We start from the raw sequence: 25,180 nt of genomic DNA, 5'->3' as shown, positions 1-25,180 counted from the left end.
GAACCTCTCATAATGGGCACAGCAGGTGTACAGACCCAGGAACTCAGCACAGGGATGGTGGGAACCCCTCATAATGGGCACAGCGGGTGTACAGACCCGGGAACTCAGCACAGGGATGGTGGGAACCTCTCATAATGGGCACAGCGGGTGTACAGACCCGGGAACTCAGCACAGGGATGGTGAGAACCCCTCATAATGGGCACAGCGGGTGTACAGACCCGGGAACTCAGCACAGGGATGGTGGGAACCCCGCATAATGGGCACAGCGGGTGTACAGACCCGGGAACTCAGCACAGGGATGGTGGGAACCCCTCATAATGGGCACAGCGGGTGTACAGACCCGGGAACTCAGCACAGGGATGGTGGGAACCCCTCATAATGGGCACAGAATGGAAAGTTTCAGATTCTCGCTCTGCATTTAGTGATGATCAGTGCCTGGACCCCCCTCCCTCTTCCCCCCTCCTTGGCTTCGCCCTTATCCCTCCCCCAGTCTATTTAAGCAGCGTGTTGATTGAGCTCAGTATCTGATCACTGGTCGATCAGCAACTGGGAACACAGAGAGCGTGCAGCGACATGGGTGAGACTCTTCATTAGCCCCCCATCTCCATCCCCTGGGCCCCCCACCTTCTCTCTGACTCTCCTCTTTCTGACCCTCTGTGGTGTCCTGTAGGGAGGTTCTCTTTCCCTCCATTGTCTGACAGCCTGATGAGTGATTGCAGCGTGTGTGGAGGGGAGATGAGTCCCCCCCTCCTGGCTGTCATGCTGATCCGTTGGCTTCCAAGTGACCTGAAACATGCAGACGGGGGGGGGGGGGAGTTGTGACTTCACTGGCTGCATGCTTGTTGCCCTGTCATGGGGGAGTCCTGGAGGCTGAACTGCCTTTTGACTTCCTTCTGAAGATGCTGACCCCCCTGGCTGCCATACTAGGCAGGTTGGGAGTTTTGCCTTCACTTGCTCCTTGCTCGGGGTGGGTGTTGAAGTCACAGCCAGGCGGGTGGCATTTTTCAGAAGGTCCAAGAACAGAGAATGAGGTCCCGGGACATGGAACTCCTCTGACGCTGCAACCAGCATGCGGTAAGTGAAGTCAAAACTCCTGTTTGGCTAGTGAGTGGATCCCCCGACAGCCAGGCAGATGGCATTGTGAGGAGGGGAGCACATCATTTAAGGTGCCCCCGTCGGGTGTCCGGGCAGTGAGTGGGGTCCATCCACCAATGAGGGGGAACAGTCACAGGCGAGCGTCCAATCACGGACGAGTAACTAATCACAAATGAGTGTCCAATCATAGATCAGTGTCCAGGGTTTGAAGAAGCTGATTGGCTCCCATGCACAGCTGTACCAGATTTTGTACTCTCCAGTTGTAGTAATCCTGATTATGAGGTCACTTTAGCGTTCCTTACACCCCCCCCCCCCCAAACACCCCCAAACACCCCCCGTCCATTGAGGGTTTATAGACCCTTTAGGCATGCTGAAATGACCTCCTATAGTAATAATGGTTGAGAGGTCACTTTGGCGTGCCTTCTACATCGTCCATCCATTGGGGGTTTACAGACACTTTAGAATATGCTAAAACAGACTGGGGGTTTTCCACCGCTGATTACCCAGCAATCTCACTCAGTGCCCAGAGCTGCTGCTGAGCACTATAGAGCCCGGACTGAGCGAAAAACCTCCTTCTTCCGGCCGGACTGCGCTGATCCCAGCGTCCAATCCGCGGAGTCATAGAGGAATCCCAACAAAGATCCAATTGTAACATTTCATCGTGTTCTGATCCAATGGATCAATTTATAGATCAATCCCATTTATCAATTTATAGCTAATCGATCCCCTACACATGATTTATCAGAATCCATGAGGAAAACAATCGTATGGATTGGATATCGCATTGTCAGCCACGCCCCCTCCGCTATTCATATAACAAGCGCCCCTTTCCTCTATTCACATAGGGGGCGCCCCTTTCCTCTGTGCCCCTGAACTATAATCTCCTGTGTTGGCATCTATAGCACGCTCCTGTGCCCGCCCTGTAATCTCCCCACACAGAGCAATCTTACATGGCAGATGCCAACACCCTGTGTGCCCCTCCCAGAGTCTGCACAATTATTTACCCACAACCCGCTGACTGCTGGCACATCGCATCTTACTACCTGATCCACCGACCGCCCGCAGGCACCCACCACCCGATCCACACTACTGCCTGACCACCCGCAGCCACCCTACCGCCTGACTCACCCACCACCATACCGCATGATCTGCCCGCAGCCACCCATTACCCTACCACCTGACCGCCCGCAGCCACCCACCACCTTACCGCCTGATTGCCCACAGCCACCCACCACCTTACTGCCCGACAGCTCACAGCCAGTACCGCCTGATTCACCCTACTGCCTGACCGTCCGCAGCCATCTGACCCGCCCACCCTCTTACCGCCTGACTGCCACCCACCACCCTACCGCCTTACCGTCCGCAGCCGCCTGACTCACCCACCAACCTACCGCCTGACCGCCTGCAGCCACCCACTACCCTACCGCCCGATTCATCCTACCGCCTGACCGCCCACAGCCACCCACCACCTTACCGCCTGACCGCCCGCAGCCACCCATCACCTTACCTCCTGACCGCCTGCAGCCACCCACCACCGTACCACCTGATTGCCCACAGCCACCCACCACCTTACTGCCCAACAGCTCACAGCCAGTACCGCCTGATTCACCCTACTTCCTGACCATCTGGAGTCGCCTGACTCGTCCACCCCCTCCTACCGCCTGACTCGCCCACCCCCTACCACCTGACCGCCCGCAGCCACCCACCACCTTATCGCCTGACCGCCCGCAGCCAGCCACCACCGTACCGCCTGACCATCCGTAGCTGCCTGACTCTCCCACCCCCCTAACACTTGACTCTCCCACCCCCCTACCACCTGACCGCCCGCAGCCACCCACCACCCTACCGCCTGATCCCCCTGACCGCCCGCAGCCACCCACCACACTACCATTTGCAGCCACCCACCACCCTACCGCCTGATATACCTGACCGCCCGCAGCCACCAACCACCTTACCGCCCGCAGCCACCCACCACCCTACCGCCTGATCCCCCTGACCGCCCGCAGCCACCCACCACCCTACCGCCTGATCCCCCTGACCGCCCGCAGCCACCCACCACACTACCACCCGCAGCCACCCACCACCCTACCGCCTGATATACCTGACCGCCCGCAGCCACCAACCACCTTACCGCCCGCAGCCACCCACCACTGTACCGCCTGACCATCCGCAGCTGCCTGACTCGCCCACCCCCCTACCGCCTGACTCACCCACCACCCTACCGCCGGACCGCCCGCAGCCACCCACCACCCTACCGCCGGGCCGCCCGCAGCCACCTGACTCACCCACCCCCCTACCGCCTGACTCGCCCACCTTCCTACCACCTGACTGCCCGCAGCCGCCTGACTCGCCCACCCCCCTACCGCCTGACCGCCCGCAGCCACCCACCACCCTACCGCCTGATCCCCCTGACCGCCCACAGCCACCCTACCGCCTTACCATCCGCAGCCGCCTGACTCACCCACCAACCTACCGCCTGATCCGCCTGACCGCCCGCAGCCACCCACTACCCTACCGCCTGATTCATCCTACCGCCTGACCGCCCGCAGCCACCCACCACCTTACCGCCTGACCGCTCGCAGCCACCCACCACCGTACCGCCTGACCGCTCGCAGCCACCCACCACCGTACCGCCTGACTCGCCCACCACCTTACCTCCTGACCGCCCGCAGCCACCCACCACCGTACCGCCTGATTGCCCACAGCCACCCACCACCTTACTGCCCGACAGCTCACAGCCAGTCCCGCCTGATTCACCCTACTTCCTGACCGTCTGCAGTCGCCTGACTCGCCCACCCCCTCCTACCGCCTGACTCGCCCACCCCCTACCGCCTGACCGCCCGCAGCCACCCATCATCCTACCGCCTGATTCATCTTACCGCCTGACCGCCCGCAGCCACCCACCACCTGACCGCCCGCAGCCAGCCACCACCGTACCACCTGACCATCCGTAGCTGCCTGACTCTCCCACCCCCCTAACACCTGACTCGCCTACCACCTGACCGCCCGCAGCCACCCACCACCCTACCACCTGATATACCTGACCGCCCGCAGCCACCAACCACCGTACCGCCTGACCATCCGCAGCTGCCTGACTTGCCCACCCCCCTACCGCCTGACTCACCCACCACCCTACCGCCGGACCGCCCGCAGCCACCTACCACCCTACCGCCTGACCACCCGCAGCCGCCTGACTCACCCACCCCCCTACCGCCTGACTCGCCCACCCTCCTACCACCTGACTGCCCGCAGCCGCCTGACTCGCCCACCCCCCTACCGCCTGACTCGCCCACCCCCCTACCGCCTGACCACCTGCAGCCACCCACCACCCTACTGCCTGATCCCCCTGACCGCCCGCAGCCACCCACCACACTACCACACGCAGCCACCCACTACCCTACCGCCTGATATACCCTACCACCTGACCGCCTGCAGCCACCAACCACCTTACCGCCTGACCGCCCACAGCCACCCACCACCTACCGCCTGACTGTCTGCAGCCGTCTTACCCCCCTACCTCCTGTAGCCACCCAAAATCCTACCGGCTGACTCGCCCACCACCCTACCGCCTGATCCCCCTGACCGCCCACAGCCACCCACCACCCTACTGCCTGACCGCCCGCAGCCGCCTGACTCACCCACCCCCCTACCGCCTGACTCGCCCACCCTCCTACTGCCTGACCGCCCACAGCCACCCACCACCCTACCGCCTGACTCACCCACCACCCTACCGACTGATCCACCTGACCGCCCACAGCCACCCATCACCTTACCGCCTGACCACCCGCAGCCACCTACCGCCTGATTTACCCTACCGCCTGACCGCCCGCAGCCACCCGCAGTCAGCAGACGTGGGGCGTTCCCATCTGTGGGGTCAGCAGACGTGGGGCGTCCCCATCTGTGGGGTCAGCAGACGTGGGGCGTCCCCATCTGTGGGGTCAGCAGACGTGGGGCGTCCCCATCTGTGGGGTCAGCAGACGTGGGGCGTCCCCATCTGTGGGGTCAGCAGACACGGGGCGTCCTTGTTTGATGTTCTTGGGGTCATAGGCAGCATTCCTACTCCAAACACAATGAGTTGAGTTGATGCCAAAGAGCTCGATTTTGGTCTCATCTGACCACAACACTTTCACCCAGTTCTCCTCTGAATCATTGAGATGTTCATTAGCCAACTTCAGACGGACCTGTACATGTGATTTCTTGGGCAGGAGGACCTTGCGGGCGCTGCAGGATTTCAGTCCTTTACGGCGTAATGTGTTTCTGATTGTTTTCTTGGTGACTATGGTCCCAGCTGAGATCAATGAGAAGATTCTCCTGTGTAGTTCTGGGCTGATTCCTCACCGTTCTCATGATCATTGAATCTGCACGAGGTGAGACCTTATATGGTGCCCCAGACCGAGGGAGATGGACAGTTATTTTGTGTTTCTTCCATTGGCAAATAATCGCACCAGCTGTTGTCACCCTCTCAGCAAGCTGCTTGGCGATGGTCTTGTAGCCCATTCCAGCCTTGTGTAGGTCTACAATCTTGTCCCTGACATCCTTGAACAACCCTTTGGTCTTTGCCATGGTGGGGGCCCCATGTGAACCCTATCAGAGCCAAATAGAAGAAGCAGTGGGGCAATGGAGTCAGGCTTAGCAAGCACAGGCAGTCCGGCAGGCAGGGATGTCATCAGGGGTACAGCCCATACACTAAGGGCCCGGCTGTCTGGCGGGGATGGGAGAAGGCAGGGGCGGGTGCAGGAGAGCTCCGTGCCTGCGCTGGATTTTGGAATGTGTGTGAGAGACATTGAGCTGACATCGGGCTCTTTGCTGCCCCCCTCTGGTAAATTCCGGCATAAGCACCCTTTGTGAGCTGGGACAAGGAACACCACTTAAAGTGGGGTTCCACCCAAAAAACAAAAATACCTGGAAAAATTCTTAAAAAAAAAACAAAAAAAATTTGGATATTTTTTTTTTTTTTTACTTACCTCTAAATGCCTGTTGCTAGGTGGTCCCTCGTAGTCTGCCTGTTCCTCTGCCTGGGCTGGTGACATCACTTCCCCCCAGGCACAGGAAGGGCTCCGCTCTGCTCCCTCCCTCCTGTCAATCATCTGGGACCCATTACAGGTCCCAGGTGATTGAGCGGCCAATCACAGCGCGCGGCGCCGCTCGCGCATGCGCAGTGGGTGCCAGGCTGTGAAGCCACAGCCTGGCGCCCACAGTTGAAATGCCGGCACCGACGAGCGAAGGGGGGGGACGAGCGGGGCTTCGATACCCCGCATCGCTGGACCCAGGGACAGGTAAGTGCCCAATTAAAAGTCAGCAGCTGCAGTATTTGTAGCTGCTGACTTTTAATTTTTTTTTTTTTGATGGCCCCCCTGGGTGGAACTCCTCTTTAAGTAAAGGGGGGTTGTGTGTGCCTGTGTATGGGTGTGAGGGGGGCTGAGAGCGTACAGTCAATATATTCAATCTCATTATTATCTAAGACAGCAACAGTGTTTACTCACCACACACCAGGTGATGGTCTTGGGCTCAGCAAACTTGTATCTGAGGATGTGAACCTGTTTGCTTGCTGCCTGTTCCTCGCTCGCACCAATCTAAAATTCTTCTGTACGCCTGTACCTGCCTCTGTCTGTGCCTCTTACGGGCTCCACCTGTCCCCAAGCCTGGAAAGCCGCCGCCAGGTGCCACGCTTTGTGACTGTCCCTTGATTTACTCCGCTCCACTCCAGTGATGTGTCAGTGCGGAGACTGGGGGAGGGGGGGGGACGCTGCCTCACACATGTCAGAGTGGCTGCCTGGTGTATAGTGCAAGCTCTGGACAGTGCGGGAGTAGGATAACCAGCGGCCGGGCGCCCTAGGCGGCTGCCTAGTCCGCCTAGTGGTAGCACCAGCCCTGGGTATTACTGTACACCAGGATAACAATACAAACTGTAACCAGAGACCTAATTAACATGAGTTAATTAACTAATCGTTTAAACAGCCTAGGTGACTCCAAGGCAGGACCTTTCAGGGCAGACTTGACGTCTTTTAGCTCAGAAGACACAACACACATTATCATAAATATAAACACAGCAAACCTTCTCACAATAGCAGAAGCTAATTACAATTAACAAGACAAACAGTGATCTCCCCCTCCTCAGCCTAGTAGGCAACAAACCTATAGTAGGAGTCTCCTACATTGTACAGAGGACAATGTGATCAGCTCTTTCAATTAACATGTTGAGTTCAGAATCAAACAAACCAGGAATTGTTATATATTATATATTTCTATCCTGGGAAATTATATTGTGGATAAATATTACTGTCCCATTTTAAGTAATCCAAGGCACATTTTCTCAGTCACTCTGTACCCCTAATAGACACAGGGTGCCTTAGACATAGGAGGTGCATGGGGAGCTGAAACAAGGGTTTCCCAACCTCTCCAAGGGATTCTGGGTTCCACGGGCCCCCCGTCACACTCACCTTACCGCCTGACCTCCCGCAGCCACCCACCACCTTACCGCCTGATCCACCCTACCACCTGCAGCCGCCTGACTCACCCACAACCCTACCACCATGCCACCCCCCATGCTACCGTCTGACTCAACTTACCGCCTGATCCACCTTACTGCCTGACCGCCCATGGCCACCTACCGCCTGACTCATCCACCACCCTACCGCCTGACCGCCCGCAACCACCCACCACCTTGCCACCTGACTCACTCTACCGCCTGCAGCCAACTGACGCACCCACAACCCTACCACCATGCTATCGCCAGATCCACCTTACTGCCTGATCCACCCTACCGCCTGACCGCCCGCAGCCACCCACCATGCTATCGCCTCATCCACCCTACCGCCCGCAGGCACCTTACTCGCCCACCACCATGCCACCCATCATGCTACTGCCTGACTCGGCTTACCGCATGATCCACCCTACCGCCTGACCGCCCACAGCCACGTACCACCCTATCGTCTGATCCACCCTACTGCCTGATCCACCATATCTCCTGACCGCCCCCGCAGCCACCCACCACCCTACCGCCTGACTCACCTTACCGCCTGATCCACCCTACCGCCTGACCGCGTGCAGTCACCCACCACCAAGGTACAGAGACTGATGTGACTGGCTCAGTGATCTCTGTACAGCACTGCGGTATATGTCAGAGCTATATAAATGTATAATAGTAATAATAGTGTGTGACTGTGGGGGAGGGGACATTAGAGTGTAAGCTCCTCTGGTACAGAGAATAATGTGATTGGCTCAGTGATCTCTGTACAGCACTGCGGTATATGTCAGAGCTATGGGGGCACCTTGTGACCAAATCTTGTTGTTTATTGCTTTCCAGCTACTACGTGTGGATCATGTGGACCCGGATACAAGTCTCCTCTGGATGCCATGAAAGGTAGGGGCCCCTTGCTGTGAGTCCAGGGGTGATGGGGGGGGGGAGAATCAGAGTACAGCTGTAGGCTTTTAGTGTAGATATTTTGAATATGTGACAGGTCCTCTTTGCTGGGTTTTCCCCGGTTTCAGCTCTGCCCTCTGTAGGTAAGAGAGAGGAAAGATGTGAACAGAGGCTGCTGTCTCACTCAGAGGCACTGTGAAATGACCTGCTGAATCTTGGAGCAGCTCAGATGCAGGCAGTTCTAAGTTCTGCAGCATTTGCTGGTTAGAAACAAATTAGGTTCCTGTTTGCTCCCACCAAGAATAAAGAAGTTGAACCTCTTTTATGACCCGGGGTTATCTGTGGCCCCTGGCTTGTGTGGCCCCCTGTATCCCACCACTCACCATGTCTGTCCTGTACAGGCCCCAGAGAGGAGCTGATCTATGTCCCCTGCATCTACCGCAACACCGGCATCAACAAGCCTGACTACCTGGCCACGGTGGATGTGGACCCCAAATCTCCCTATTACTCCAAGGTGAGGCTCATGAATTTCATAGCATGTTTGTTCCTCGGGGGAGGGTCCTGATACTGCATTCATGACTAATGAAGGGCCGTCCCACCCATAAGGTATATTTTGGTTACAGGTGGAGTGCGGGTTGGAATTTTCTGATATTTTTTGGTAAACACAACATTGAGATTTGTGCGGCAGGGAATGGCCGTGACCGGTATTTACTGGGGGAAATAGGCGAGTACAGACATTTGCTCATGGGGGATGGGGGGCAGGTACAGAGAGGTGCTCAATAAGGGAAGGGGGGCAGGGTACAGCCAGGTGGTCAGCAGGGTAAGTGGGTGGGTATAGACCACTATGGACACAGATGATCATCTCAGGAAGGGGGTCAGGTACAGACAGCTGCTCACCTGGGGAAGATGGCTGGGTACAGCTGGGTGGTCAGCAGGGTAAGTGGGCGGATACAAATGGGTGTTCACTATAGGAAGCAGGAGGGTACATAAGTGGTCACCAGGAAAGTTGGTGGGTACAGCCGGGTGCTCACCTGGGGAAGGGTGCAGTCAGGTGCTCACTAAGGTAAGTGGGTGGGTACAGACAGGCAGGTATCCTACAGGTGAGGTTCCAGATACCAGCCATGACTCTCCTGCTCCTCCTTCCAGGTCATCCACCGCCTGGCGATGCCCAACCTGAACGATGAGCTCCACCACTCCGGCTGGAACACCTGCAGCAGCTGTTTCGGGGACGTCACCAAAGTCCGGGACAAGCTCATCCTCCCCTCTGTCATCTCCTCCCGCATCTACGTGGTGGACGTGGGTACCGACCGCCGGGCCCCCCGCATCCACAAGGTGGGCACCCTCCAATCAGCTCGTCCGGTCCTCTTTGTCCATTTACCAGCTCGTCTTTTCTCTAAATAAACCGTCCCAGGGGAGCGCCATCCCCTCCCTCCTATAACCGCCATATCATCGTTCCAGGTATTTCTATAGGCAGCTAATGTGAGTACCTCAACCTGTCCTTATATCTGCCTCCTGGACAGCAGCTCTTGGATTAAGAGAGTGAGGGTCATTGCTTAGAGCCAATCAGGAGTGCTGCATGCACATGTGGTGAAGGGAACATGCTGATAGGAGAGGGGGGGTGACCTCTTCGGTGTAGAGGAGAGTCAGGGGAAGCTCCTGGCGATCTGGAGGCCCAGGAGACAGAGCTGAAAGCCAAATCGGGGGAAAGTTCCCAGGTTTTGATTGCATAACTGCAGCAGAGCGAGGTCAGGTCGGGAGGCTGGCGGAGCTGTGTAATTCTCAGGACTGGCTGGGCAGCTCCCATGTATGTGCCCTGGATGCAGGGCCGGGACAAGGGGTGGGCAACCACCTGACCTGAATTCTCCTCTCTACAGGTGGTGGAGCCGGAGGAGGTGCACAAGAAGTGCAATTCGAGATACCTGCACACCCCGCACTGCCTGGGCAGTGGAGAGGTCATGATCAGCACTCTGGGGGACACCGCCGGGAACAGCAAAGGTGAGCGCCGTCTTCTACACTCGGTGGGCCTCCAGGTTTTATTTTTGGCCTGGAGCATTTCTTGTCTTTTTAAAAGTCTTATTGACCTCTCCATGAGGATGTCAACCGATTTCTGTATCTCAGGAAGCTTTGTGCTGCTGGATGGAGAGACGTTCGAGGTGAAGGGGAACTGGGAGGTGGAGGGCAATGCTACGCCTTTTGGCTACGACTTCTGGTACCAACCGCGCCACAACGTCATGATCAGCTCCGAGATGGGAGCGCCGAAGATCTTCACAAAAGGGTTCAACATAGAGGATGTGAAGGCGGGTAAGAGGGGTGCAGAAGGGTAAAAGGGGCAAAGATCAGTACAAGACAGGACTACTGGGAGCCAAATTCATCCATTACTACCACCCCCCTCGTCGCTCTATTATACCCCAATCCTCCCTCTGTCCTTCTATTGTAGCAAAGTCCCGGGGCCCCTTTAGTCTAATGAGAACCTCCCGAGTTAGGGACAGCTAAAATCCTTCTGTGTAGAGTGAGGTGCAATGCAAGGTAGATTCATGGGCGCCAGACATTTCTTGAATGCAAAGAGATTTATTTTCTCTTGAACAGAACTGTGGGAGAGAGGTTTAGGGCCAGGACACCCTTTTAGTAGTTGCAATGTTAATTGGCAGACTCCGAGACTTCTATAGGTAGACAGCCATGCAGGGAAAGGCACCCAGCAGGACACCATGTCTGTATGTGTAATATTGCTGTCTCCTATAGCAACAGTCTTTTATAACCATTTTTAACACAAGTTGTAATTTGTAACGTCTGTACTTCCTCTACAATCACTACTTGTAGATCTTCACTCCACTGAGCTCCCAGTCTCTCCTCACTAGACTTGCTGATCCACAGCCACCGGATCTCCTGAGCTCTTCAAACCTTCTCACTGAGTATCTTCTTCAACATGCATCACCCCCGCGTCCTTGCTGGGTCCCTAGCTTGGCACTCAGATACTCCTCAAGCGTCGCCTCCGCTTGCTGGGTCCCTGGTTTGACACCTGCTGAAGTTTCCCAATTCTTTACCGTCCCCGGTTGGCGAGAATAATGCTCTGGTACTTGCTTCAGCTACTCAGTGTGGTCCCTGGTAATAGGGTGGTTGGTCCCTTAATGGTGACAGCTTCCCCTCTATTCCCGACCACAACAGGTTCTCCTGCCAGCAGAATCATCACTTATGGTTGGACTGAAAGCTGCAGTCCCAACCCTACGCTGCTCGCTTGCTTCTGGATAGGCCCTCAGACAGCCTAGCAGCCAAGTGTCTCCAGGATAGGCCTCAGGCTCTGGACTAGCAGCCTGGGGCAAAACAACACATCCACCCAGACTGCCGTCCAGGTGGCACAGAACCCCAATCACCTGACCTCACCCAAATAAACAGGCTCTCCCAGCAGGCCAAGGAACCCAAGAAGATCCCTGCCCATTGGCTGAGATACCCCATCAATTCCTATTCTGTCCTTGCAATGCCCTTGTCTTATCTAATGCTGTCAAATACCCGGCCACCTAGTGACAGAAGAGAGAAGTGCAATAATTCCAGACTTTGGGTGAAATCAATTGATCCCTAGCAATTAGCCAAGACAACTATACCCAGGGCTTTTTTTCAGCGGGAACGCTGGGGAACGCAGTTCCAGCACCTCCAGCACTGAATGTATGTACTGTATTCTCTGAAAGGTGCTGTACTGGGAGGTGGGTCGGGGGGTGGAATCGAGGGATGGTACTCAGAGACGGGTAGGGGTGCAGAAACGAAGGGTGACTTGGAAGGGGGGAGTTCCTGCACCTATTCCCTGAGGGAAAAAAAGCCCTGACTATACCTAGCAGGTAAATTTAAGAGCGATCCTGCCTAAACATCAGGGTGCTACATCCTCCCCCCTGCCTACAAAACTACGTCTCGCAAAAATAAATAAATAATTTGAGCTCTCAAGCCTGAGAGCGAATGTCCTAGCAAAAACTGGGAGGGGTGGGGAAATGGAAAAGGAATAACAACAAGTAATGCACATAGCATATAACAGAAAAAAACATGCATGAGTGAATGGTAGTTCACACAGTGTAGATAAATAACAGGAATTATATATACAGTTTAACATGTGGTGTACCACCCAACTACTTAAGGGAGAATATCAACCTTGGTCTCATATCCTAACTAACTATTTAATATGTACAGTAATAAAGAGAGCATGAATATTTAGCATTATCATCTATGTTGGGTCACGGTCTCTCCTTGTCCAAGGAAGCCGCAACGGTGCAAGAACACCTGAAAGGAACATCAGGGTGCTACATTATTATACCCCAATCCCCACTCTGTCCTTCTATTATACCCCACCCCCCCTCTGTCCTTCTATTATACCCCAATCTTCCCTCTGTCCTTCTATTATACCCCAATCCCCCCTCTGTCCTTCTATTATACCCCAATCCTCCCTCTGTCCTTCTATTATACCCCAATCCTCCCTCTGTCCTTCTATTATACCCCAATCCTCCCTCTGTCCTTCTATTATACCCCACCCCCCCTCTGTCCTTCTATTATACCCCAATCTCCCCTCTGTCCTTCTATTATACCCCAATCCTCCCTCTGTCCTTCTATTATACCCCAATCCCCCCCTCTGTCCTTCTATTATACCCCACCCCCCCTCTGTCCTTCTATTATACCCCAATCTCCCCTCTGTCCTTCTATTATACCCCAATCCTCCCTCTGTCCTTCTATTATACCCCAATCCCCCCTCTGTCCTTCTATTATACCCCACCCCCCCTCTGTCCTTCTATTATACCCCAATCTCCCCTCTGTCCTTCTATTATACCCCAATCCTCCCTCTGTCCTTCTATTATACCCCAATCCCCCCTCTGTCCTTCTATTATACCCCAATCCTCCCTCTGTCCTTCTATTATACCCCAATCCCCCCCTCTGTCCTTCTATTATACCCCAATCCTCCCTCTGTCCTTCTATTATACCCCAATCTCCCCTCTGTCCTTCTATTATACCCCACCCCCCCTCTGTCCTTCTATTATACCCCAATCTCCCCTCTGTCCTTCTATTATACCCCAATCCTCCCTCTGTCCTTCTATTATACCCCAATCCCCCCTCTGTCCTTCTATTATACCCCAATCCTCCCTCTGTCCTTCTATTATACCCCAATCCCCCCCTCTGTCCTTCTATTATACCCCAATCCTCCCTCTGTCCTTCTATTATACCCCAATCTCCCCTCTGTCCTTCTATTATACCCCAATCCTCCCTCTGTCCTTCTATTATACCCCAATCTCCCCTCTGTCCTTCTATTATACCCCAATCCTCCCTCTGTCCTTCTATTATACCCCAGTCCCCCCCTCTGTCCTTCTATTATACCCCAATCCTCCCTCTGTCCTTCTATTATACCCCAGTCCCCCCCTCTGTCCTTCTATTATACCCCAGTCCCCCCCTCTGTCCTTCTATTATACCCCAGTCCCCCCCTCTGTCCTTCTATTATACCCCAGTCCCCCCCCCCCTGTCCTTCTATTATACCCCAATCCTCTTTCTGTCCCTCCATTATACCCCAATCACCCCCCCCCAGTCATGTGACCTTTTGCTCCTCCAATTACCTTCTTGCTCTATACTAGGACACTACGGTCAGAGTATCCAAGTGTGGGATTGGACGAAGCACACCTGCATACAGACGTTGGACCTGGGGGCGGACGGCCTGATTCCTATGGCGATCCGATTTCTGCACAACCCGGAAGCTGCCCAGGGATTCATCGGCTGCGCGCTCGGCTCCTCCATCTTCCGCTTCTACAAGACGGCGGTGAGTGGCTCTGGGGGATGGGGGCTCAATGTTTTATTGGGGGGAAAAAAAAGAATCTTCTGCAGGTCGGCTTTGTGGAGTGGAGGGATGTTGGCAAACTTTCCTGTAGATTCTTACCTGCATCTGTTCTATAGATCCTGGAATAGGCCACGCCCACACACCTGCTGAAACCTTTACACATGAGCGTGATCACATGACCTGACCCCCGAGGTGACCTGAGGGCAGCATTACCGGGGTGACATATTTAATGTAATAGGCCAGGTATAGGAGCAGGGGGGGCGAGCATGCTGCCATATCTGTGTAGAGACTGTATACCATTGCCTTGTTTGCAAAGAAGAGAAACAACACTATCGCAATGTATAAATATTTGGTGAAGCAAATCTATACAAACCTAAAAATACAAGCAGTGTTCCCCCGAATGTGACCTGGTATCTGCCTTTATAAAGTACAGCAGAGTTCAGACTGGGGGAGGGAGATGCACCACATGGAATCAATCCGTTCTGCTCTAGTGCTAACAAAGATAATGCCAATAGGAGGAGAGAGCAGAGTGATGGAGAGAGGAGCTCTGAGGGGGCGGGTTGAATAATATTGGCCATTTGGAAGACTGAGGACATCTAGTGGTGGAAAAGGTGTACTGCGGAGGACACTCCCTCCTTCTTCTTTTTTTTTTTTTCAATCCTTTGAGTCATTCCTTCTTTTCATTCATCATATATTATTTTATTTTTTTTAAACTTTATTTCTATTTTATAATGTACATTATGTGAAGGAGCTGATGACAGATCTGTAGCGATACCTGCTGTATGATTGTGGTTTTTTTTTTGTTTTGTTTTATTTTACCCCTACAGGATGAGAAATGGACGGCTGAGAAGGTCATCCAGGTGCCACATAAGAAGGTGGAGGGCTGGGCGCTGCCAGAGATGCCGGGTGAGTGGCTGCATGATGACCCTGATTGGGTGAGAGAATAGCTCCGCCCCCCCAGCTGCTGCCATAAGGACATCCTCCGGTTGTACCAGCTCCTGTCCAAGACTAAAATGTCTTCCTCTGATTTCACTGCACACTGTGAGCTTCTCACAATGTGCATTAGAAGCTACAGCAAGTCAGATAGAGCCCCGCCCCATTTCCTGGCTGGAGGACATCCAGCATCATCTATTTCACCGTACCTGGCCCCGCCCCCCTTTCATCAGTTCTTTCAATCATGGGGGCTCAGCATCACATGTGGGCGTTACCTATGCAAATGCAGCCCTGCCTAGGAACGCCCACTCCTCCCAGACTGACACCCGATCATCGAGGGCATGTTGATATTTGCATAACTCCTCCCACCGCTTGCCTCAGGGCTGAGGGCTTTCAAAAGGAGTGCTGTGATGTGTTCAGGAAGCCCCTCCCCCCCAGCTATTAATCTGCCTGCACTGCATAGAGAAGCACAGAGACCCAGAGATGACATCACTGGGTCTATAATAAAGCGTATAATGACCAGTGGAGTCCCGTCTATAAGGGGCACAGGGGTGCCCCCCCCTAATCCATACGCCCGGCCCCCTAATGTTTTTTTTTGTTTTGTTTTTGTTTTTTTAGCACACGATTAGAGCCCGAGCCTCTAATTGGCTTTAAAAAAGGGTGGGCACTGCACCCCAATCCCTCCCAGTTGTGTGACAATAGCGAATTCGCTGTGGTCTTCCTGATTCTCCTCCCGGCCAATCAGGAGGCGATTCCTGAGACCCGATTGGCCAGGGAGGCTTGGGGGGGATGTAATGTTAGTTTGCCCCCCCCCCCCCATAATATTTAGCACCAGCCACCACTGATACGATTTGACTCGATTTGTGTGCCGCTATAAAGCTGTAAACTTTTAGTTTATTTATTTTATGACGTGATGACGTCTCACCCGCTACAATCTCATCATAAACTTCTCATAAAACGACGGCCTCGTATAATGGAGATTCCGGCAGCCACACCACCACCTCCTCACCTCTACTCCCCTATAGACGTGCAGAGTTTTTTGTTTTTTTTCTCGATTTTTGTTATTTCAATAATTTCATTTTAGATGAATGAATTTTCATTTACTTGTTTTCGAATTCGATTCAAATTTTCCAAATTCAGTCAAACTGATTTTAAATTCGACCAAATCTGGAAAATTCGGCATTACAGTTTATTTATTTATTTATTTTCTATTTGAAATTCAAATTTCAGACAGTTATATTCTTTCTCTTGCGTGTGGGTTTTTTTTTTTTTTTCTATTCAAAGTTCGAGTTTCAGAAGATGGTTATATTTTTATTTCATTCTATTGTTCGCTTTTTTTTTTCCTTTTCCTTTTTAATTTCTATTCTTTTTTTTGTTTTGTTTTTTATCCCACTCCCTTATTTTCTATTTTTATTCTATTTTCCATTCTATCGTGTTCTATTCTTTAATTTTATATTCTGTTCTGTTTTACTCTTTTCTTTTTTTCTATGCTTTTTTTTTTTTTTTAATTCTATTCAAAATGCGAATTTCAGAGGATTTTTATTTTATTCTCCATCCCTTCACAGGTAATCTTTGCTGCCTTCAAGTTCCACCTTTTTAACTGCAGCTGCTTCGCTGTTTTTAAATGTGCTTCAATGGTAATCTAGGCTGCCTACAAATTCTTTACCTCTGTCCATTTCACTGTGGTGTTTGTTTTGTTTTGCTTTCTTTTCATCTATACCTAAATTTTGATCTGTTCTTATCTTTAAAGCCCTGCCCCCCCCCCCCCCCCGCCCTCTTGCTGTGTCTCATAGTCCTTTTGGTGTGAGAAGCTCGTTCTGCTAGCATGTGTTCCTCCGATGCAATCCTGACTGATTTTTTAAAGTGATTGTAAAAGTTCGTTTTTTTTTTAAAATAACAAACATATCATACTTACCTCCACTGTGCGGCTCGTTTTGCACAGAGTGGCCCCTGATCGTCCATTTATGGGGTCCCTTGGTGGCTCACGTTGCTCCTCCCAACATCAGATAACCCTCTAGGAGAAGCGCTCTCCGGGAGGGGGGGGTTTACCTTGCGGTCCATAGACACGAATGCCGGACTCGGCCCCGCCTCCCACATCATTGGATTTGATTGACAGCAGCGGGAGCAAATGGCTGCGGTGCTATCAATCTATCCAATCAAGAGCCAGGACCCCGTGGAGAGAGGGACAGCGCATCCTCGCCGAGGGAAATACGGGGCTTAGGTATGTAAAACGGGGGGGTGGGAGGCCGGTCATTGCCAGGTGTTTTTCCACCCTAATGCATAGGATGCATTAAGATGAAAAAACACGAGGGTTTACAACCCCTTTAATTGGCAATAATACCACCACCCCACTCAGTATAAATGTAGGCCTTCTCTGGAGGATGCATAGCCAGGGGTTTCTGGACCCACATACCAATAAAACCTCCAGGACACTGAGATGGTTCCCCCCTCCCCCCCCCATAAGTCACACACTCCTGTATCACCTCTCTCACCCTTCTGCTTCTCCAAATGTCTGGAGATATTTCCCCAAATCCTGGACCACCATCATTTTACCTTTTTGGCCATCATACCCGGCACCCCCTATCCTCTGACAGCAGCTGCAACCTACACAATCTCATTTCTATTCCTCTTCTGCCTAGATCCAGCCTCCCCTTCTTCTGTGCCCTTTGGAATGCCTTACCACCATCCATGACCTATTTATCACAAACTCCTTCAACCTACTTGCAATTACGGAGACCTGGATTCAAGAATCTGACCTTCCTTCTCCTGCTGCCCTCTCCCATGGTGGCCTCCTGTGGACTCGCTCTCCCAGGCCTAGTGGACGGAAAGGAGGTGGTGTTGGAATCCTCCTATCCCCTCAAAGCACTTTTCAGATTCTTCGTCCATCCCCCCTCTCTGCCACTCTCCTTCATTTTAAGCTCACTGTATTCGTATATTTTCTCCAGTTTCGTTGAGAGTTGTTGTGATCTATCGGCCTCCTGGACCAGCATCAAGCTTCCTTGATGACTTCTCTGCCTGGCTACCCTACTTTCTCTCTTCTGAAATTCCAACAATCATTCTTGGTGACTTGAAAATCCCTGTTAATCTTAACACTCCAGCTACTTCTAAATTTCTGAACCTAACCTCCTCTTTTGACCTAAAACAATGGACAAGCGCTTCTACTCACTCTGAATGCAACTGCCTTGACCTCATATTCTCCTACCTATGCACTCCACGCAACCTCTCCAATATTCCTTTTCCTCTCTCTGATGGCATATCCTCCTTCTTACCTTCCAACTACCAAACAATTACCCGTAGAAATCTCCGCCACCTTAAAGAGGAAGTAAACCCTGATGGGTTTTACTTCCTCTTTGTTTTCCTGCAAAGGTAAAGCATAATGGGCTACTATGCATCGCATAGTAGCCCATTATGTGTCACTTACCTCACATAGGAGCCTGCGATGTCCCCGATTTCCTTACTGGCAGCGAGCGTCCATTCTTCACCCCTCTTCCTTCCGGGGCCGCCACTCACGGCATAACCCCAGCTTGATACGGCACAGCTTGCCCTTTCAAGATTGGGCATGAGCCGAATACAGGGGAAATAGTAAATACCTCCTAAACCGTGTAGGTTTAGGAGATATTTCAAGCACCTACGGGTAAGCCTTAATCTAGGCTTACCTGTAGGTGAAAGTGGTCTGTAAGAGTTTACAACCACTTTAACCCTGCTCTTCTTGTTTCTGCTACAGATTGTCTCTATGCCAAATCTCATCCTTGTTCTGCCCCAACCTGTCCACTTCCATCTACAACAGTTCACTGTCATCCACCCTGGATATCTTGGCCCCCCTCACTACGCACAGAATCAGGCCCTGACCACTACAGCCCTGGAAGACAGACAATACCAGAAGCCTCAAAAACGTAGCCGCGCTCTTGAGCGTCTGTGGCGTAAAACTAAGTCACAGCAAGATTTCAGCCAATATAAATCGGCCCTCCAAAAATACCATTCCTGCCTCCACACTACCAAATAGACCTACTTTATCACGCTCATTAACACCCTCTCACGCAGTCCCCGTCAACTCTTTTCTACCTTTTACCACTCTACTTTGTCCTCCATTACCTCCACCGACTAACTTGCTCAATGCCCAGGAGATTGCTAATCACTTCAATAATAAGATTGAGACAATTCGTCTCGCGATCTCCTCCACTCTACAGCTATCTCCCTCACTTTACACTCTTTGTCCTCCTGTACAATAAATACTTCCCTTGTTTAACCCAGCTACTACAGAGGAAGTCCAATAAACTTTTTTTCTAACACCCACCTAACCTCTTGCCCCCTGCACCCTGTTCCTTCTCAAATACTACGGTCACCCTCTGACTCTATTCTGCACTCTCTTTAACTCATATCTTCAACCTTTCCCTCTCTGCTGGCATCTTCCCCAACCCTCTGAAACATGCACTGATCACTCCCATACAAAAAAAAAGGCCTCACTGGACCACACTAATCTTAACAACCTAAGACCCATCTCCTTACTCCCTTTTGCCTCCAAACCCCTTGAACGTTTAGTCTACATCCGACTGAGTGACCACCTCCATTGAGAATGACATTCTTGATCTCCTTCAGTCTGGATTTCATCCACAGTACTCCACAGAAACTGCCCTCCTAAAACTCAAACGACTTGCTAACAGCTAAAACCAATGGTCATTATTCCGTACTCTTACTCTTGGAGCTCTTTGCTACCTTTAATACAGATGATCACCCCCTCCTCCTCAACAAGCTCAATTTGCTTGGTATCCATGGCTACGCTCTCCATTGGTTTGAATCTTGCCTATCTCACCGCACCTTCAGTGTCACTTACAACGCTACTTCCTCTTCTCCATCTTACCGTTGGGTTCCCCCCAAGGTTCTGTCCTTGGACCTCTACTATTCTCAATCTACACGTCCTCCCTGGGACGGCTGATAGCCATGGATTCCGCTACCATTTATATGCCAATGACACCCAAATCTATCTCTCCACCCCTCAGCCCCACCCCATCAGTCTCCTCACACATCACTGATTTACTAATAGACCTATCAGCCTGGATGTCACATCACTTCCTCTAAAACCAAGCTCATAATATTTCCTCCCCTATTCTTTTTCCTTTCTATTGTGTCTCGCTCGCTCGCTCTCTCGCTCTCTCTCTCTCTCTCTCTCTCTCTCGCTCTCTCTCTCTCTCTCTCTTTTTCTCTCTCTCTCTCTCTCTCGGATACATCCGAATAACAAAAAATCTGTTGGAATGAAACTGTAAATCCGTTTACAGTGGGGGGAAAATACTGATTTAGCTCCCCCGCAGATTGTGCAAGTTTGCCCACTTACAAAGAAATACATTTTTATCATAGGTGTATTTTATATGATAGAGACAGAATATCAACCAAAAATCTAGAAAATACACAATACAAATGGTATAAATGGAGTTGCAGTTCGGGGAGTAAAATAAGTATATGATCCCCAAGCAAAACATGACTTAGTAGTTGGTGGAGAAACCCTTGTTGGCAAGCACAGAGGTCAGACGTTTCTTGTAAAGATTATTCACAATGGGGTATGGCGCTCCCTATAGGATTATATGGGATGAGCTGCTAAGCGAATGAGAAGGGGGGGGGGGGGGTTGTTATCCCTTTGTGTCCTGGTGTGTAATAGTGTAATCTATACCAAATTTACAAAAAACACCATAACCCCTAGTGGTGGTTTACAATAACCACCAGTAAATTGTGCCAATATAGGCAATCTTAAAAATCATAAAAAGTGAACACAAAAATATATAGAAGGTGTAAACTGAACACCTATAATTGTGATGGGATTTCAAAGAAAAACCACCATATAATATAGTGGTTTCGTGTTGAACAGAGACATAACAGTGCACCTCTGCCTATTAGTACAAATATATACAAATAATACCAAACAAATTGTAATTAGTGATCATAGTCCATAAGGTGATACATTTCTGCAAAAAAACCCGGTGTTCAAATTTTCTTCAAGCAAAACCGTGACTGGGGTGCTTTCAGATGTTCATAGTGACTTTTGTGCTCCCCCTCAAGGGTCCCCACTCACCGGATCCAACAACCCCAAAGGGGCAAACAGCATATGATTATCTCCTCCACAATCTCCTCACCACCGCGATCATGTAAGGCGCCCAGGGTAGTCTCCGCTCTCCGTAATGATGATTAGATTATATTCCTGGTAGCTCCTCAGTCACATCACCGGCTCCTCCGCTCTCTTCCCGTATCCCGCTCAGCCCCCTCCGTGCTCTCCGGTACCGTCTCCCAAATCTTGTAAAATAAAGGAGTTGAAGTTCGGTGAGTAAAATAAGTATTTGATCCCCAAGCAAAACATGACTTAGTAGTTGGTGGAGAAAGCCTTGTTGGTGATCACAGAGGTCAGATGTTTCTTGTCACATCCTCTTTCACATGTTAAAATGAGGCTTGGAACTCTTGTCCGGGCGCCATTTTGGCAGAACCAGGAAGTAATCCTCCTCTACACATGAAAACGAGGCTTGGAATGCAAGCCCTGGCGCCATTTTGGAGGAACCAGGAAGTAATCTCCATAATTTGCACTTTCAATCAGATGGAGCTGCCACTTGTTATGGGGGTAACCAGTACCTATAAATACTCAGCCAGTACTGTGGTCCAGCACCCCAGATGATGACTGCTAAGTCGAAACGCGTCGGAAGGATATGCTTAGACCACTGTCTTCTTTTATACAAGCGCTTGATTTTACTGCTTAACACGTGAGTGTATTTCCTTTGCTTTTTATGTATTAAAATTTCCATACGGAGTTACACTATATGCCTTCCTCTTTCTTTTAATTATGGGGCTGACTGCCTATATCTACTGAGTCCATCCATACCTTACACTTGTTCGGAGGTCCATCTGGAGGTCATATCTGGATAGAGCATCTGATCCCCTTGGTATATTATACCACAAAGCTTGATTGACTCACTAGATGTACACCTATTTGAGTTCAATCCCTCTGGTAAGCAGCTTCTGGTGTCTTTGGTGGTGGACCCACTATTAACTGTTATTACATCATACATATTTGAAGTTAAAGACTGTCACTATATTATATCCACATGTGGTTGAGGATTATCATCACACATGACTGAAGCTTGTCACTGACTTTTTTCTTTTTTGGACATCACACGTCCAAGTTACTCTGTTTATAGACATCACATGTCATAATAGAGGACTGCTTGGAGTATTTTTGAGCACATCATTTATTATTCAAGTTTTCTGTACTAATATTATTTGTTATGGTTTATATGATCACATAAGCGCTGCACATTTCACCCCAGATGTTTCTTGTAGTTGGTGACCAGGTTTGCACACATCTCAGGAGGGATTTTGGTCCACTCTTCTTTACAGATCTTCTCTAAATCTTTAAGATTTCTTGGCTGTTGCTTGGCAACTGGAAGTTTCAGCTCCCTCCATAAACTTTCTATAGGGTTAAGGTCTGGAGACTGGCAAGGCCACTCCATGACCTTAATGTGGTTCTTCTTGAGCCACTCCTTTGTTGCCTTGGCGGTATATTTTGGGTCATTGTCATGCTGGAAGACCCATCCATTAACCATTTTCAGTTTCAGTGTTCTGGCTGAGGGAAGAAGGTTCTCATCCAAGATCTTACAATACATGGCCCGGTCCATTGGCCCCTCAATGCGGCAAAGTTGGCCTGTACCTTTAGCAGAGAAACGGCCCCAAAGCATCATGTTTCCACCTCCGTGTGTGACTGTAGGGATGATGTTCTTAGGGTCATAGTCAGCATTTTTCTTCCTCCAAACAAGGTGGGTCCTCCTTCTCAGGAAGACACATGTACAGGACCGTCTGAAGTTTGCCAATGAACATCTAAATGATTCAGAGAAGGATTGGGGAGAAAGTGCTGTGGTCAGATGAGACCAAAATTGAGCTCTTTGGCATTAACTCGACTCGCTGTGTTTGAAGGAATAAGAATGCTGATTATGACCCTAAGAACTCCATCCCTACAGTCACACACGGAGGTGGAAACATGATGCTTTGGGGCCCTTTCTCTGCTAAAGGTACAGGCCAACTTTGCCACATTGAGGGGCCAATGGACGGGGCCATGTATTGTAAGATCTTGGATGAGAACCTTCTTTCCACAGCCAGAACACTGAAGATGGGTCATGAATGGGTCTTCCACTATGACAATGACCCAAAACATTCCGCCAAGGCAACAAAGGAGTGACTCAAAAAGAAGCACATTTAGGTCATGGAGTGGCCTAGCCAGGGGGAGGAGCCTGTACACCGGGAGGATGGGGGGGAGGAGTTGTAATCATGTCTGTCCTCCCTCTTCTCAGGGTTCATCACGGATATCCTGATTTCTCTGGACGATCGCTTCCTGTACTTAAGTAACTGGGTGCACGGCGACATCCGGCAGTATGACATCACCGACCCGGGTCACCCCAAACTGGTGGGGCAGGTGAGTAACCCCCCTCCCATTTCTAGGTCTGGGCAACCGCAATCTATGTCTTGAAGGAGATTTCACCTTAAGTAAGGGGAGGGTTAACATCTGTTAAAAAAAAGTAGGGGGAGGGTTCTTCACAGTAAGAGCAGTATTGGATGAATTCTTTGTATTAAGAGCGGTATGGGTGGGACTTTGTGGAGTCTCTGCTGGGTTTTCATTGGTGCCTGTGTCCCCTGCGGGAAGATTTAGTTTCACTTTCTGTATCGGGAGGAACAGAGATTTCACTTTTAGTATGGGAGGGGTTCTGCATGGTAATAGCAGTACAGGAAGGGCTCTTTACAGTAAGCATGGTATAGGAAAGGTTCTTCACAGTAAAAGCAGTAAAGTTGTGGAACTTACTATAACAAAGGAAAATTATAAAAACAGAAAAATGTGATGTTGAGATCCCATGTGTCTGTCCAATATTTTGTCATCTCATATATTTTTCCTCCAGATATTTCTAGCTGGCAGCATTCTCAAGGGCGGTGCGGTGAAAGTGCTGGAAGATCAGGAGCTAAAAAGTCAGCCGGATCCAGTATTCATCAAGGTGAGCGCCCCTTATTGTACCCCCCCAGTGCCTGTATGGGGGGGATAGTGACCCCTCTCTTCTTCCTCCTGTAGCGTTTGGTCTATTTGCTGTATCATATTATCATTCCTCTATATTCTGATATGTGAACGTTTCCCGGGTAATGTTTAGTAAATGTGTGCAGGGGAGGAAGATTCCGGGGGGACCTCAGATGATCCAACTCAGCCTGGACGGGAAGAGGCTCTACGCCACCACCTTGCTGTACAGCGTATGGGACAAACAGTTCTACCCGGACATGATCAAGTGAGTGACCGGGCTCCCCTGTCCCACCCTTTCCCTCCCCCTTTCCTCTGTCCCACCCCTTCCCCTCCTCCTTTCCTTCCTCTGTCCCAACCCCCTTTCCTTCCTCGTCTCCTCTGTCCCAAGCCCTTTCCTTCCTTGCCCTCCTTGTCTCTTCTGTCCCATACCCTCCCACTTCCTGGCCATTCTCTCCCTTACTACTTTTCTTCCCAGCTTGTCTCCCTCTGACCTCTCATCCCCCCCACCTTAGGGAAGGCACTGTCATGATGCAGATTGATGTGGATACAGAGAAGGGAGGACTCTCCATCAATGAGAACTTCCTGGTGGATTTAGGGAAGGAGCCGGATGGTCCCGCTCTCGCCCACGAGTGCCGCTTTGAGGGAGGAGACTGCACCTCCGACATCTGGATCTAAACCCCCCTCTCAACTGAAGTCACATGTCAGATATAGGTGGAGTCTAGTGGGAGGGGCTCCCCATCGATCCACATGTCCCAGGTCCAGGTCCGTATTCTGCTGCTTCCATCCCTATAATGAGAAGATGAAAGAGATGATCTGCTCCTCCCCATTATATGACATCATAGAGTGATTGCTCCACCCACAGTGCCTACACTGCTGCCTCTTGACCAATTAGGATTTGTCTTCTGTGTCTGATTATTGTCAGTTGATCATTAAAGAGCTGCTCCGCCCCGAAACGGAGCGTCACTGA

The 25,180-nt window shown here is 51.0% G+C and overlaps 1 protein-coding gene across 1 annotated transcript; it reads left to right on the top strand.

Annotated features, from left to right (window-relative positions):
• The first annotated feature begins 558 nt into the window (after positions 1-558).
• Positions 559-25,180, top strand: LOC141116753 (methanethiol oxidase-like). The gene is made up of 12 exons (XM_073609156.1): positions 559-577; positions 8,402-8,458; positions 8,860-8,972; positions 9,605-9,790; positions 10,333-10,453; positions 10,577-10,759; positions 14,053-14,234; positions 15,080-15,158; positions 23,504-23,625; positions 24,104-24,196; positions 24,360-24,478; positions 24,726-25,180. The coding sequence occupies exons 1-12, from the start codon at positions 574-576 to the stop codon at positions 24,886-24,888; spliced, it is 1,422 nt and encodes a 473-aa protein (XP_073465257.1). The 5' UTR covers positions 559-573; the 3' UTR covers positions 24,889-25,180.

This window comes from Aquarana catesbeiana, linkage group LG13 (assembly GCF_042186555.1).
Source record: "Aquarana catesbeiana isolate 2022-GZ linkage group LG13, ASM4218655v1, whole genome shotgun sequence".
In the NCBI taxonomy this organism is placed as follows: Eukaryota; Metazoa; Chordata; class Amphibia; order Anura; family Ranidae; genus Aquarana; species Aquarana catesbeiana.
Note: the sequence above shows the minus strand (reverse complement) of the source record. Positions and strands in the feature narration are given on the sequence as shown.

Bases quoted from the DNA above. Each gene is read 5' to 3' on its own strand.
- LOC141116753 (XM_073609156.1), top strand. The intron at 10,760-14,052 runs GTAAGAGGGGTG...GCTCTATACTAG, and splicing joins CATAGAGGATGTGAAGGCGG to GACACTACGGTCAGAGTATC. The intron at 15,159-23,503 runs GTGAGTGGCTGC...CCCTCTTCTCAG, and splicing joins GGCGCTGCCAGAGATGCCGG to GGTTCATCACGGATATCCTG.